The sequence below is a fragment of the Pristis pectinata genome, chromosome 2, assembly GCF_009764475.1.
Source record: "Pristis pectinata isolate sPriPec2 chromosome 2, sPriPec2.1.pri, whole genome shotgun sequence".
NCBI classification, from domain to species: Eukaryota; Metazoa; Chordata; class Chondrichthyes; order Rhinopristiformes; family Pristidae; genus Pristis; species Pristis pectinata.
The window spans coordinates 65,036,896-65,050,135 of NC_067406.1; the positions used below are offsets into that span (position 1 = coordinate 65,036,896).

The 13,240-nt window shown below is 37.9% G+C and overlaps 1 protein-coding gene across 2 annotated transcripts in view; it reads left to right on the forward strand.

Annotated features, from left to right (window-relative positions):
* gabra2a (gamma-aminobutyric acid type A receptor subunit alpha2a) overlaps positions 1 to 13,240 on the forward strand; it is a 152,078-nt gene that overhangs the window by 100,567 nt on the left and 38,271 nt on the right. For both annotated transcript variants that reach the window (XM_052032074.1, XM_052032081.1), the window contains exons 5-6: positions 8,500 to 8,720; positions 10,637 to 10,719. In XM_052032074.1, coding sequence (XP_051888034.1) covers positions 8,500 to 8,720; positions 10,637 to 10,719 — 304 coding nt within the window. The remainder of the gene's footprint in view (positions 1 to 8,499; positions 8,721 to 10,636; positions 10,720 to 13,240) is intronic.

Below are 13,240 nucleotides of genomic sequence, written 5' to 3' on the forward strand. Positions count from 1 at the left end.
ATCACACTCTGTACCATAAGAGCCCATCCTTTCCTTGCCAGTTTGAACTCACAGCAACCTTTTCAAAATGTTGGAAATACTGATCAACCTGATCTTCTTCAAACGGAGGGACTAATCGAACCTCCCTGCTGGCTGAAAAACCATCATCAGAATCAGATTCCGAACTCCTACGCTTCATTTGTAACTCATGCTGCCTCTGTTTCTCCTTCTCCTCACTATCCAGCTCCATCCTCTTCAATTCCATCTGCTTCATTGCTAGATCAGCCTCTATCTTCATCTGAGTTAGCTTTTGTTCAGCCTCTAATCTCTTTTCCTCTCGTTCAGCTTCTATCTTTAACTGGGTTTGCTCGCGTTCAGCTTCTATCTTTAACTGGGTTTGCTCGCGTTCAGCTTCTATCTTTGCCAGCTGCACCTGTGCCTCAGAAATTGCTATTTCACTGCCAGGAAACTGTTTTAACACTTCCTTCTCAAACACCTTCTTTTCCACATAATGGCCAGCTATCAATCTCTGAATATCTGCCTTTCTCATAGACTGCTTTACTTCTGTAAGGTTTAGCCTTGTAGCAATCTTTATCAGATCATCCTTTTTCGCCACCTCCAATCCCTTTTGGGTTGGTGACTCCAAAAATGCCTTAATATCCATTGCTGCTGGTTTCCACACACACAAGCCAATTAAAAAGAATTTATCAGACCTCCCTCAAAAATCTTTGGATTGAATCTCGAACAAATCTTGTCAATCTGGGGAACGATTCCAGACGACACTCGTTAATCTTTGGATTGGATCCCATACAAATCTCGTTAACCTTGGGAACTATCCCGGACGAGCCCCCAATTTTGTCATGAACCAGCAACAAAAGAAACACACTGAGCATGATTCAGTGTTAAAAACTATTTTATTAATCACTACTATTGGTAATACGTAAAATAAAAGTAAAAATGTTAGTATGTTAAAATTCAAGAATGTTAAACCTCGAACGTTAACACCAAAACTAAACTCTTCGTGTGTGTGTGTGACAAAGTCCAAAACTCCCAGTTCCTGAATGGTTCTTAAAGTTCAGTTCCGCAAGCCATAAGGTGAAACATGAGCAAGGGCTTCTTCAACAACCACCGTTGTCTGAAGATAAGATGTAGATGTAGAAAAACATAGAGAGAGTACATACGAAATCCAAATGTTCCACGATGGAACCCAAACGACACTTCAGTGTTTACTCGGTAGTGACTTCCTCACCCCGAAAAGCATCCGAACCGTGGTCGTCCACATACAAATACCTGTTTCCTTCTACAGGTCAGCAACAAAGTGAACTCCACCGGATTACTTCCAACTTCCATACATGGATTTCAGTGGCAAACACAGTTATTGTTTCTCATCCATCGATAGAGAAAAACAAGCAGGCTGGTGTCTCTCTCCCTTCTCTCTCTCTCTTCTTCTTCTTCTTCAACAACGTCATTACGTCCTTTATCTTCTATTGACGTAAGCACACCCCACACACACATACACACACACTCTCTATCTTAAAGGGACTTTCACTGAGTCCGTAACACTTAGCAGTTAGTGTAACACTATTACAGGGCCAGCGATCCGGGTTCAATTCTGGCCACTGTCTGTAAGGAGTTTGTACGTTCTCCCCGTGTCTGCGTGGGTTTCCTCCGGGTGCTCCACTTTCCTCCCACATTCCAAAGATGTACGGGTTAGGAAGTTGTGGGCATACTATGTTGGCGCCGGAAGTGTGGCGACACTTGCAGGCTGCCCCCAGAACACTCTACGCAAAAGATGCATTTCACTGTGTGTTTTGATGTACATGTGACTAATAAAAATATCTTAAAACAAGGAAAATGTCTAGATTTTACATATGGGAATTTTTGTATATTTTTGATGGTTGAAAAAGGCAAACTTTTTATTGGACTACCTCATTAGAAGCAGACAAAATTTGTTCCCCAAAGCAAATAGAATAAAAGTATTTGTGCTGCTAAGAATAATGGTCTTACTAATACAGAAAAAAGATTTAAAATTAATACACAGTCTATGCTGCAAAATTATAACAAGTTTAATTAACAGTTGAGTCCTTTTTTTAATAATGAAGTAAATGTTACTCTGGACCTGCCTTCAGGACTTAACTCCCACTTATTAAGCAATGCATGCTTTTCTGAAACTAGACCTTGGGCTACTCCTACCTTCTTGAGGCTGTTTGTTGTGGCTGCTGAGCCTCAACAGACAGCTTGCCCAACAAGCCTGAATTTAGGGCTATAAGTGGTGACTCTCAAGAAGATATGAATAGAAAGAGGATTAGGCCAATTGAAATCTCTCACCTGCTGCACCATTCAATAAAATCACGGCTCATAATTTACTTCAGCAACACTTTGCCACACTGCCCCTATATCTCTTGATTCCCGTAATATCCTATAATCTGTGAATATATCCAGTGATAGTGTGCCTAAATCCCTCTTGGGCAGAGAATTCCAAAAGTTTGCCACACAATGGGTGAAGACATTTCATACTTTAATACTCAATTAAGTTGTAAGAGGAAAAGCAAAATATTGCAGTGCTGATAATCTGAAATAAAAGTAGAAACTGCTGGAAATATTCAGTAGGTCAAGCACCATCTGTGAGCTGATGCATCTGTTTCTGTGGTTTATCACTCCAACGCTATTTTTTTTTACTTTAGTTCTGGCAAGAATTTGGTCTGATTTCAGATTCAAATGTTCCCAGCAAACAGTGCCATTTAGAGGGAGCAATAATCAAGAAATCACAGCTCTGTGCAACTAAATTTTCTATCTATTTAATGAATTAATGGAAGATAGGGCAGCTTGGCATGTGATTTCCTGATCATTGCTCAATATGGGTTCTGGTGTTAAGTCCAGCATAGACCAGCCATGAGCATATTGAATGGAGGGGCAGGTTTGAGGGCTCTGGTGGCCTACTACTCCACCTGATTTCTTGTTTGTCTTGAGTTCTTCATGTTTGCTCAGAGCTCTTAATCAGGAAATCAACGTCATTGTGTGCTGCTTCAGCCATATTTTTGAAGGCTTATCAGACATAAGTGACGCAGATACTGGTTTCTGGTATTCACAGCATGTTCTCTAATCTGTCCTCATTTGAACTGCATTCTCCTGGTCTCCACATATTTTGTCAGTCATTGTTCCTCCTCCTTGCTTCTGTCTCATTTCTATTCTATTTGTTGGCTTTTTGCCTCTTCCAGTTTTGCAGTTTTTCTTGTTTTTACTACTATTACTTCCTTACTATTGGATGGAGGTGATGAATGAGAGGTGAATGGAGAAATCTGATTTCAAGCTTGGCTGCAAGTGGAGGATGTTTAATCGCAAAGTAGCGAGGGATGTAGTGCAGGTTGCAGGGCACCCTTAGGATTGTGCTGTAGGGGATCTGATCGTTCTGGTTTGGAGGAGAAGCCATCATTAAAGAATGAAGGGGACTTGGCCAGGGATGCAGACTGACATTGAAGAGCAGGAGGGGATTGAGCCAGGCAATAAAAAGCGAATGGCATTGTGCAGCATAGGTAAACAATATTGACAGGATAGAACAGGCATGGGAGAACTGTATGATAGAACAAATCTTTTATATGGAAGTGAGTGCCATATGTAAGATCTGTAATATATCACTAACAAATTGTGAATTAAATTGCTCATAATAACTAGATATCTTTGTGTATGTAAAATACTATGATAATGTCACTGACTTGAGGTGACTAAATAATTATATATATATTCTTTTGCTGCTAGCTTTTTATCCTGACCAAGGCATGTAATAGGGTAATTATGTGTGATATATCAGTTGGAACCATCTTCCTGGTAATTAGCAGTATGTGGAAGAGCTGCACTGAGTTTGGTAGCACTTGGAATTTGGCAGCATTAAATGGATGTTTGGATGTTTTGCAGCTCAGTCTTTGTAACCTTTCTTCACAAATTATCCCTTTCAGTTTGGCCAGCATTCTGGTGAATCTGCACCACACCTGCAGTAAGGTCTATGAGGTCCAGTGCCCAGAAGTGAAAGAAGTACTGCATACAAGGATCAAACTGAAACTTTGAATAACTGTAGTAGAACTCCAATCCCCATGTATTTCAGTTCCCTTGAAATAAAAGATATCAGTTTGTTTTCTTCACTCAGTAATAATGTTTTTTTTTCCTTTGTTTGGATTCCTAATCTCCCTGTTCCTGTACAGTTCCTAACTTCCTGCTTTTTATAAGATCTATCCTCCTTCATTCCAAGGTAGTTTGCCTCACATTGGTTTCCCTACATTGGACTCTGTTTGCCACTAATTTGAGCATTCACTTAGTCAGTCAGCGTCCTGCTTCTCTGTTATTGGTATAACTTGTATTCTCTTTAAATATGGTGTCAGCAATAAATTTGGGTTAAACAGACCCAGTCCCTGAACATAGTTGAAAGACCCAAATATTAGCTTATTAAAATCCTTCACTCTTTTCCAATTTCCTGTCTTCCCTGCTAAAATATTTGTAATTTCCACAATTTTTCTGTTTTCCTAACTTTTGGGACAGATCTGGGTGGATGGGACAAAGTAAATGCAGCAATGTATGTGAATTTATGTAAATTACCAGGAAAGGCTTTCATAGTAGAGGCTTGTTAGGACAAATTAGGCAAGAGGTGTAAGGGGATTTGTACCTCTTACACCTTTTGCACAGGGGTAAAATGTTGATTCAGCAAAAAATTAGTTTCAATATTTATTGCTCAGCTTGGAGAAATTATGTATCCCAGAGAACAGTATTATGTTCACTTTGTTCATGCTTAGCTTTACATAATTTTAAGAACAATATTAATGAGTGCATGGAAGTGGTCAGGAAGTGTGATTAGAGTTGATAACAGCTATTAAAGTCTGCACTGTAATGTGATGAATCTTATGCAGTAAGTTCTAGATTCTATTTCATTTTGGGGACAAAAGAAATGAAGTAAATCTGGCTTTTAATATTTGAGAACACTTTCAGGTTAATTCTTATTTGCTTCATTTCTTTTGTCCTTGTTGGCAATCTTACTGGTAGGTGTTGCACATTCATTGTGATTGCTCAGAACAAATTGCTGCTGTTTGCCAATAAACTTTTTTATGCAAAAGCAAAGCACTGAAGAATCTGAAATAAAAACAAAATGGTGAAAATACTTAGTTTATTTGCACAGCCACAGAAAGAAGCAGAGTTATCACTTAAAGTCAGTGCCTTCAATCATCCAGCATTATCTGTTTTACTTCGACTTTTATTGCCACATCTGGCCTACCTACAAATGAAATATTGAAAATTTGCTCAGCTTGCAGGGATAGTGGAACACAATACTTTTGAGTAAGGGAACCAAGAGAGAACAACCGAAATAACAATCCCAGTTTGGTCAGTAACATTCTTGTGGAAGGTACAAGCAAATTCCAACATAATACCTTTTTGCCTGTTTTTGTTTCTGTTACAAATAAAATCTTGAGATGAATAAATTGTAGGAATCATAAAACAACAATTTATTATTTAACTTATTCCTGTGGTGAATCCATTAGCTTTATTAAGATATCTTCAGTGCATGTTACCCTGCCAGTTATTCTGAATATCTGTCCACATTTAGATGTTAAACCACTCTACTATCTACCAGTGATAAAATCTTTTTATTCTCAACATTTTTTTCCATCAGTGGTTATATTGAATTGTTTTTTTTGATTACTCCATTGAAGCAATATGATGGTCATTGTAATAAACCTTAAAACTCCACCAAACAATTGGTTTCTAAGATATCTATAATATCTGGTAGCAGTTTAGGGATTCACTGTGGCATTGCTTTTCAAGGCTCCTCAAAGGAAGACATGACTTCTGCTGCCTAATCCATTGCTACCTGCAAATCCGTCCGGAATTCCTACACACCCTTCACTTCCCCCTGTCCAGCACATCCCCACCCCTCCCCTCCTTCCCCACATCACCCTTTGCCAGGAAATGAACTCCAGAAACATTCCTATTTTACCATATTCTGACAGATTATCACATTCATCCCAACTGTTGAGGAGATTTTCACTTGAATCTGAAAAATGAATCATTTTCATAACAGTAGGCCTATCTGCAATTATAGTTTTATGCCTGGTTGGTAACTGGAAAGTCTTGCCATTTATCAATGTTTTATATTTCAATATTTACTTCACCTTCAAAGCTTCACCAGTGTTGAACAATTCTCTCATTCATACCACTCCCTTTTGTAATGTTTGTTCAGGGTTTAGGTAAACAGGAAATATGTTGTTTTCTTATGGCTTATTAATTCCATCATTTCATTGTTCAGAAAAGTAGAATTCAATTCTGTAAGGCACAAAGTATTCATCCCTGTGTCTTAATGGTAGCAAATTTTATGAAGGTAACGTGGAAACATCATAAACATTCTCATCTTCATTACTGTAATATATTTCTGATTTAATTACTTTTTCTAAAATCTATTCTGTGTTTTATGTTAACTGCTATGGCTACTGGAGAAAGATGTAATTTGATTCACCATATTGGGTATTCTGTGACATTTATTGTCACACATCTAGTAGGGAATTTATTCAGTCATCCTTGATTAGCAGAATTATACATTTGCCCTTTTCTAATTAGCAACTCCAGAAATAACTGTTGATTGTACTTTTCTTCAGTACCAAGAATGAATTATTCCATGTAAACAGAATGATCATTGGAAACAAATAACCAAATATGTTATGTGTGCAGTGCAAATGTAAATTTTATTTAAGAACAGAAAAACATTTGTGAACAACAAAGAGGTTTTGGCATTTTAAAATGAAGTAGAATCCTCTAAAAGCTATTGCCTTACAAATTCTTTGTCACTTGGCAAGGAATGTAAACATGTGGTTTTGTACCTGTGGAATGTACATGTGGAATGTAAACCTGTTGCTCCATGGTTCTATTGTGCATGAAACCCAATGTGTTGTGCGCAACACAATCGGCCTCTGGGATTAGAGGAATTCAACATATTACCAGTAGCTGTAGGGCTGCTGAGCGGTACCAGAAATTCAATGCAAGTTTTAGGCTCCAAGTGGGACTGAGGCTGAAAATCACTGGATGAACTTCATAAGATTTCAACAAAGTAGCATTTTCAAATATTTTACTGTGTTATTCTCGAAAGGCAATCAGCATCTCGGTTTTGTGATGCTTAAGTGTGGGGTCACACCCTGGCTGACCACATTTTCACCACATTATGTAGCCTCCTTGCTGGCTGGACATGTGCCATGTGCTGTAAATGATGCTGTAAAAATAAAGGAATTTCCTCAGACCATCTATGCTTTCCTCAGAGTCAGCCACATAGGTCACACAACATCCTGGGATTTCTCTTTGTCAGTCAATAGTTTACTTCATAACAGAGACTATCCTTGCTAAGCATTGTCACCATTATATTTCAGGTATATTCAGCATAAGTTAATATCTGCACACACACTGGTTAATTTTGAGTCTTCATTTTGGTGCACTAGTAAACACAAGTGACACATACAATTTTATATGCAGTATCTTCATTTTATGCTTGTGAAGTAAAGCTCTACACCTTGAGCAGATTCTCATAATGCTACCTCATACTGTCCTCCCACAATGGCAAGAATTCAAAGTAAAGTAGATTTGCATGGAAATTTCACCCAACAGTCTGCCAAAGAAATGGCTAAAATCACAAGAGATCAATACACGAACCCCTGCAGGAATTTTCAAGGAACAGAGCAGGGTACTGCAGGCATACCAGAAAACTACTTCAATTTTGTCAAATTCATATCTGATCTTATTAATAGTCATAAAATCTAGTTCTCAAAATACAGATAAAATGTCAGTGTAAAGAATACATTGTACAAGATTTAAACATCCTTAAGTATTCTGGTCTTTATTAATTACACAAACACTACATATTTGTACTCTATTTGCACATTAAATTTCAATTTGATGCCTCAATTGCAGCTGTTTAAGTAAAATGCATTCATGTAGGCGATATGGATTTGCATGCTCATGTCACTGTGGTGGGTCAGGGTTCAAGTGACATTTTCAAGTGTAAATAAATCAAAATAATTGAAATTAAATTTCAGCTTCCAAACTGAGAGTTCCATTCATTTATTTTTATCCTGTTTATGGGAATTTAACAAAGTATTGATAATGACTACTGATGATGTTTTACTTGAAAATTTGATGTTGTCAGTGTAATTTTCACATTAGCAGAATCACTTCACAATCAGAAATATGCATTTTCTGGGTTCCAAGAAATCACAAACTGGAAACGAAAATGTTCCTTTCTTTTGTTTCCCTATTGAGGCATTCTATAATCAAACTCAGGGACAATAATGTCGGGTTTTTGGTCTCAAGCCAAGAGATCCAAGCCAGTTTCTTTGTAAAATTGTTCCAATATGACGTGAAGACTGGCTTCTAACCATACCATGGGAAAAGCAGATGGAATGTGATGGATTTGATCTTGACTTTACAATATGTTTTGAGTCTATATGATTTACTTTTTTGTTGCTACTGTTTTGACCATAAATTGATTGCTGTTAACAGGAATATACAATTGATGTGTTCTTTCGACAAAGATGGAAAGATGAAAGGCTTAAGTTTAAGGGTCCAATGAATATTCTTCGACTGAACAACCTGATGGCCAGTAAGATATGGACACCAGACACATTCTTTTATAATGGCAAGAAATCGGTGGCACATAACATGACCATGCCAAACAAGCTGCTCCGAATCCAAGATGATGGAACCCTTCTTTATACCATGAGGTAAAAGATTCAATATTATAGATAGCAGTAACTATCTCTGCAACTTGTCTATTTGGTAGGCTGGCCCTGTGTCCCTACCATGAAATTAATGTTAATATTGAGAACTAAATATAATAGAGAAATCTGTTTAAAATAAGTAAAAAGTTTATACTATCTCACTGTCCCTGCACAGTGACCGTGGAGCTAAATAATGGAGGTAGAATACAATTTTGTTTTAATATTTGTTTACCAAGGCTTTTGTCATGCCAAGGGGAGTCATAGGGATGGTAGCTAGTCGATCAATTGGCTTAAGAATCAAACATTTGTGTCCAAATTAGATTCATATCATGACCTAAATAATAACAGGGCAGGGAAGTTTCATATTGCAGTTCTAAAGAAGGCATTGCAGCTGACATTTATACACACCCTTTTGTTTAGTTCATCCTTTTAATTTGTAGCTGAGAAATTGGTCCAAACAGGTGGACTATCGAACTCCCAGACTAGCGAACAGGAAGCATGACTGCATTTCCAGCCAGAAGTGCACCACCCATCTATCATATTGTGTAAGATCATAAAAAATGCACCGTTTACTCAATCCTGAAACAGTTGGCTGGCTCTTCTTATATGCAAATAGGCTTGTTTGATGCCACAACAAAGACTATGAATCAAGGGAAAGTAGACCTAGGATTCTTTACTAGGGCCAACAAAGAAGTTAATTTACCCAAATGTGGGATTACGAGGAGCACTTAAAGAAATGATCATGATAGCTCCCTCTCCCATCACTACCGTTATGCTCCCCTTTGTCGCCATTCCCAATCCCAACTCCCAATATCACCAAACCTGCCTAATTCAAGCCTTGACCACTGATTCCCCTCTCTGACATGATTCCTGACTCCAATCACAGGTGCGAGCCCCGCACTGACCTCAGTCTCAGTGACGCAAGCAATCATTTGATTATGAACCTATTTCCAATATAGTGAGAAGGGAGGCTCAGAATAGTGGAAGCATTGAAGCTCAGCATTCAGGGGCAGGGAATGAACTCTGCAACTTCCAAAGTTGGATGCATTCAAATTTTTTGTTCTGTGTGTTTGTTTTCTGTCAGTTACTTTGTCACCAACTATGGCTTCAGAAGATATTTTTGCCAGTACGGTTAGTGTTAATTGTGAATAAAATGCAAATCATAGAATCATAGATCTGCACAGCACAGGGAAGCTGGAAGTCCCATCAAGTTCGACTCATTGAAAGAACTATCCAATTAGTCTCACTCCTGATTTTTTTTCCCCACAGTCTAGCCTGTTTTACCTTTTCAGACATTTATGCAAATATCTTATGGATCTTATTATGGAATCTGCTTTCACCACTCCTTCAGTCAGCGTGCATTCTTAATCAAACAGCATAATGCTGATTTTGTTGCCTCTGAGCCTTCTGCCATTTGCGTTAAATCTGTACTGGCCCTTCTGCTCTGGGAAACATTCTTACTTATTCCATCTAGACTCGTCAAATTTTGAACAATCTTTCCAAATGGATTTTGATTAACAAAATCCTTTTTTGAATATTGCAATCTGAAAAATATAGACATCAAATTATGAATAATAAGGGATCCAAATGCTACTTGAAATAGCAGATGTGTACATTTAAATTTCAGTGATGATGATACTGTGGCTTATTGGTTAATGATCTTAATTTAATTAAAATCACTTTAGATACAAAGTATATCAATTTGAAGACAATAATTCAGCTGTTCACTTATTAAAGATAGAACAACATGCAGAAAATTCAGCTTTACTTTCCTTTTGCCAATGTGGATTCGAACAGTTTCTGTAAACCTGAAGATTTATAAATGATGCAATGTAATTTTGAAAAAAAGTGCTGGTGACAAAACACAATTTATACCATTGGTGATTTCTTAAAATGTCAATTACTATATGTTCTCACAGGCTTACTGTCCAAGCAGAGTGCCCAATGCATCTAGAGGATTTTCCAATGGATGCACATGCTTGTCCCTTGAAGTTTGGAAGCTGTAAGTATTGAGATTAGTACATAATCTGGTTTGCTTGATTTAAGCACTCCTATTATACCAGTTACATTTTATTGCATTCCATGAATTCAAGGCCATCTGAAATCTTAGCAGATAAAAGGAGAAATGACAAAGTCAATCAGTTAGTGGTGCTTGATACTGGCTTGGGAGAAGAGCAGTGAACTGTCCCTCGGAGGCTACACCCACACTCAGCAGATGGAGGTTGGAGCAGATGTAGCAACCGATGCACTCTGGTGACTGTCACCATGGCTGCACCAGTTATGATTTGGTGTTTCTGGGGTACTGGCTGTGGACAGTGTTATCCAAAGTTCCCAGTGGGAATGTCAAATTTCTTGAGACATTGATGGACCTTGCCAATGTATCAACAGAAAAGTTAATCCATTTAAACTAAGTTAATATCCTTGTTATAATGGTAGACAAAATGTCATATGGATACTGCAAGTATTGCAATGTAATTTTAAGTACTTAGCATTTTGGATAATTTAGCCTCTTGACCACATAAATTGAAGTGAAGTAAAAAATGGAGAAAGATCTAAAATGGACTGTGAACATGCATATCATCTATTTTATATTATCTCACAAAGCAGAGTCCATGTCATAGTGTTCTCAGTATAAGATTCACTTTTATATCCCTATTGTTGTCTGTAATAATGTCTAGAACATTTACTGTGCTCCAGATGCAACTTATTTTGATCTTTGATGCCACAAATAATGTAGATCAATCAAGAAGCAAGGAAGCTGCAGATGCTATAATTCTGAAATAAAAACAGAAATTGATGGAAATACTCAACAGATCAAACAGCATCAGTGGAGAGAGAGGAACAAGAGTAATTGCCTCAGGTTGATGACCTTTCATTTGAATTTGGAAAAAGTTAGAAATCAATACTGTTTTAATTTGCAAAGAAGGGAGAGAGCAAAGTCAATGCCTGTATTGGGGTGGTGACCACAAATGGTGTCAGTGCTGGCTGAGAAAGAGTGGTGAAGCTGATCTATTTGGAGGAGGTGTAAATAGAAGGAGACGAATGAAGGTGGAAAGAGAGGAAAAAATGTTGGTACTGTGACATACAGAAGACTGCATTGCTGAAAGCATAAATAAAAGAGAAATTTGGAGATACCTAGCAGGTCAGGCAGTATCTGTGGTTAGAGAAAAAACAGAATTATCATTACCAGTTGATGACCTTTCATCATAACTATTGATAGTTAAATGCTATTTTGCAAAAAGTGTTCAAGCTACATTCAACCAATTCCTGAAATGTAATTATGTCTTGGAAATCATTAAATGATTTGGATGAAAATGTAGGTGGCCTGATAAGAAGATTGCAGATAACACAAAAATTAATGACATTGTGGATTGCGAGGAAGGTTGTCAAAGAATATAGCAGGATCTATATTTGGGATATTTGGACAGAGAAATGGCCGATGGAGTTTAATCCAGACAAGTGTGAGGCGTCGCATTTTGGGTAGTCAAATGCAAGAGGAAAGTATACAGTAAATGGCAGGACCTCGGAAGCATTGATGTATAAAGGGATCTTGGGGTGCAAGTCCATAGCTCCCTGAAAGTGGCAACACAAGTGGATAGGGTGGTAAAGAAGGTGTATGGCATACTTACCTTCATTGTTCAGGGTGTTGAATATAAACTTAGTAAATCAGGTTGCAGCTGTACAGTTGACCCCCTGCGTTACAGCCATTTGGGCAATGGAAATTCACTTTTAGAGAATTCACAGATCACCACCCAGAAACATAAAATACGGAATAAAATTCACTATCATGGAATCTATGTGAACAAAGTAAATAAATAAACACCAAATTTATTTTCTTTCAACTGATGTTTCTTGACGCATGTGCAGATAACATGGCTTCAAGTTGTGGAAAATTGCAATATGGACCGTTTTCTAGGAACGCAATCTTTCTGTAACGTGAGAGTTGTTTGTATAAAACTTTGGTTAGGTCTCACTTCTGGTCATCACAACACAGGAGGGATATGGAGGATGCAGAAGAGGTTCACCAGGACATTGCCCAGATTGGAGTGTATTAAGCACAGGTTGGACAAATTTAACTCATTTTCTCTGGAGTGTTGGAAGCTGATGAGCGACATGATAGAAGTATATAAATTTATGAGAGGTATAGAAAGGGTAGATAGTCAGAGTCTTTTTCCGAGTGTGGAAATGTCAAATACTGGAGGGCATAGGTTTAAGCTGAGAGGGGGGAAGTTCAAAGGAGATTTGCTAGGCAAGTTTTTTAACACGGAGAGTGGTAGGTGCCTGGAAGTAGTAGAAGCAGATACGAGATCAATGTATAAGAGCCCTTTAGACAGGCATATAACCAGGCAAGGAATAGTCAAATACAGGCCATGTGCAGGCAGATGGGATTAGTTTAAATTTGGCATCATGGTTGACATAGACAAGGTGGGTTGAAGGGCCTGTTCCTGTGCTGTACTGTTCTATGTAGTCTATATAATGGGACAGGTTTTAGTGAAATTATTGATTGCACTAAATTCGATAAT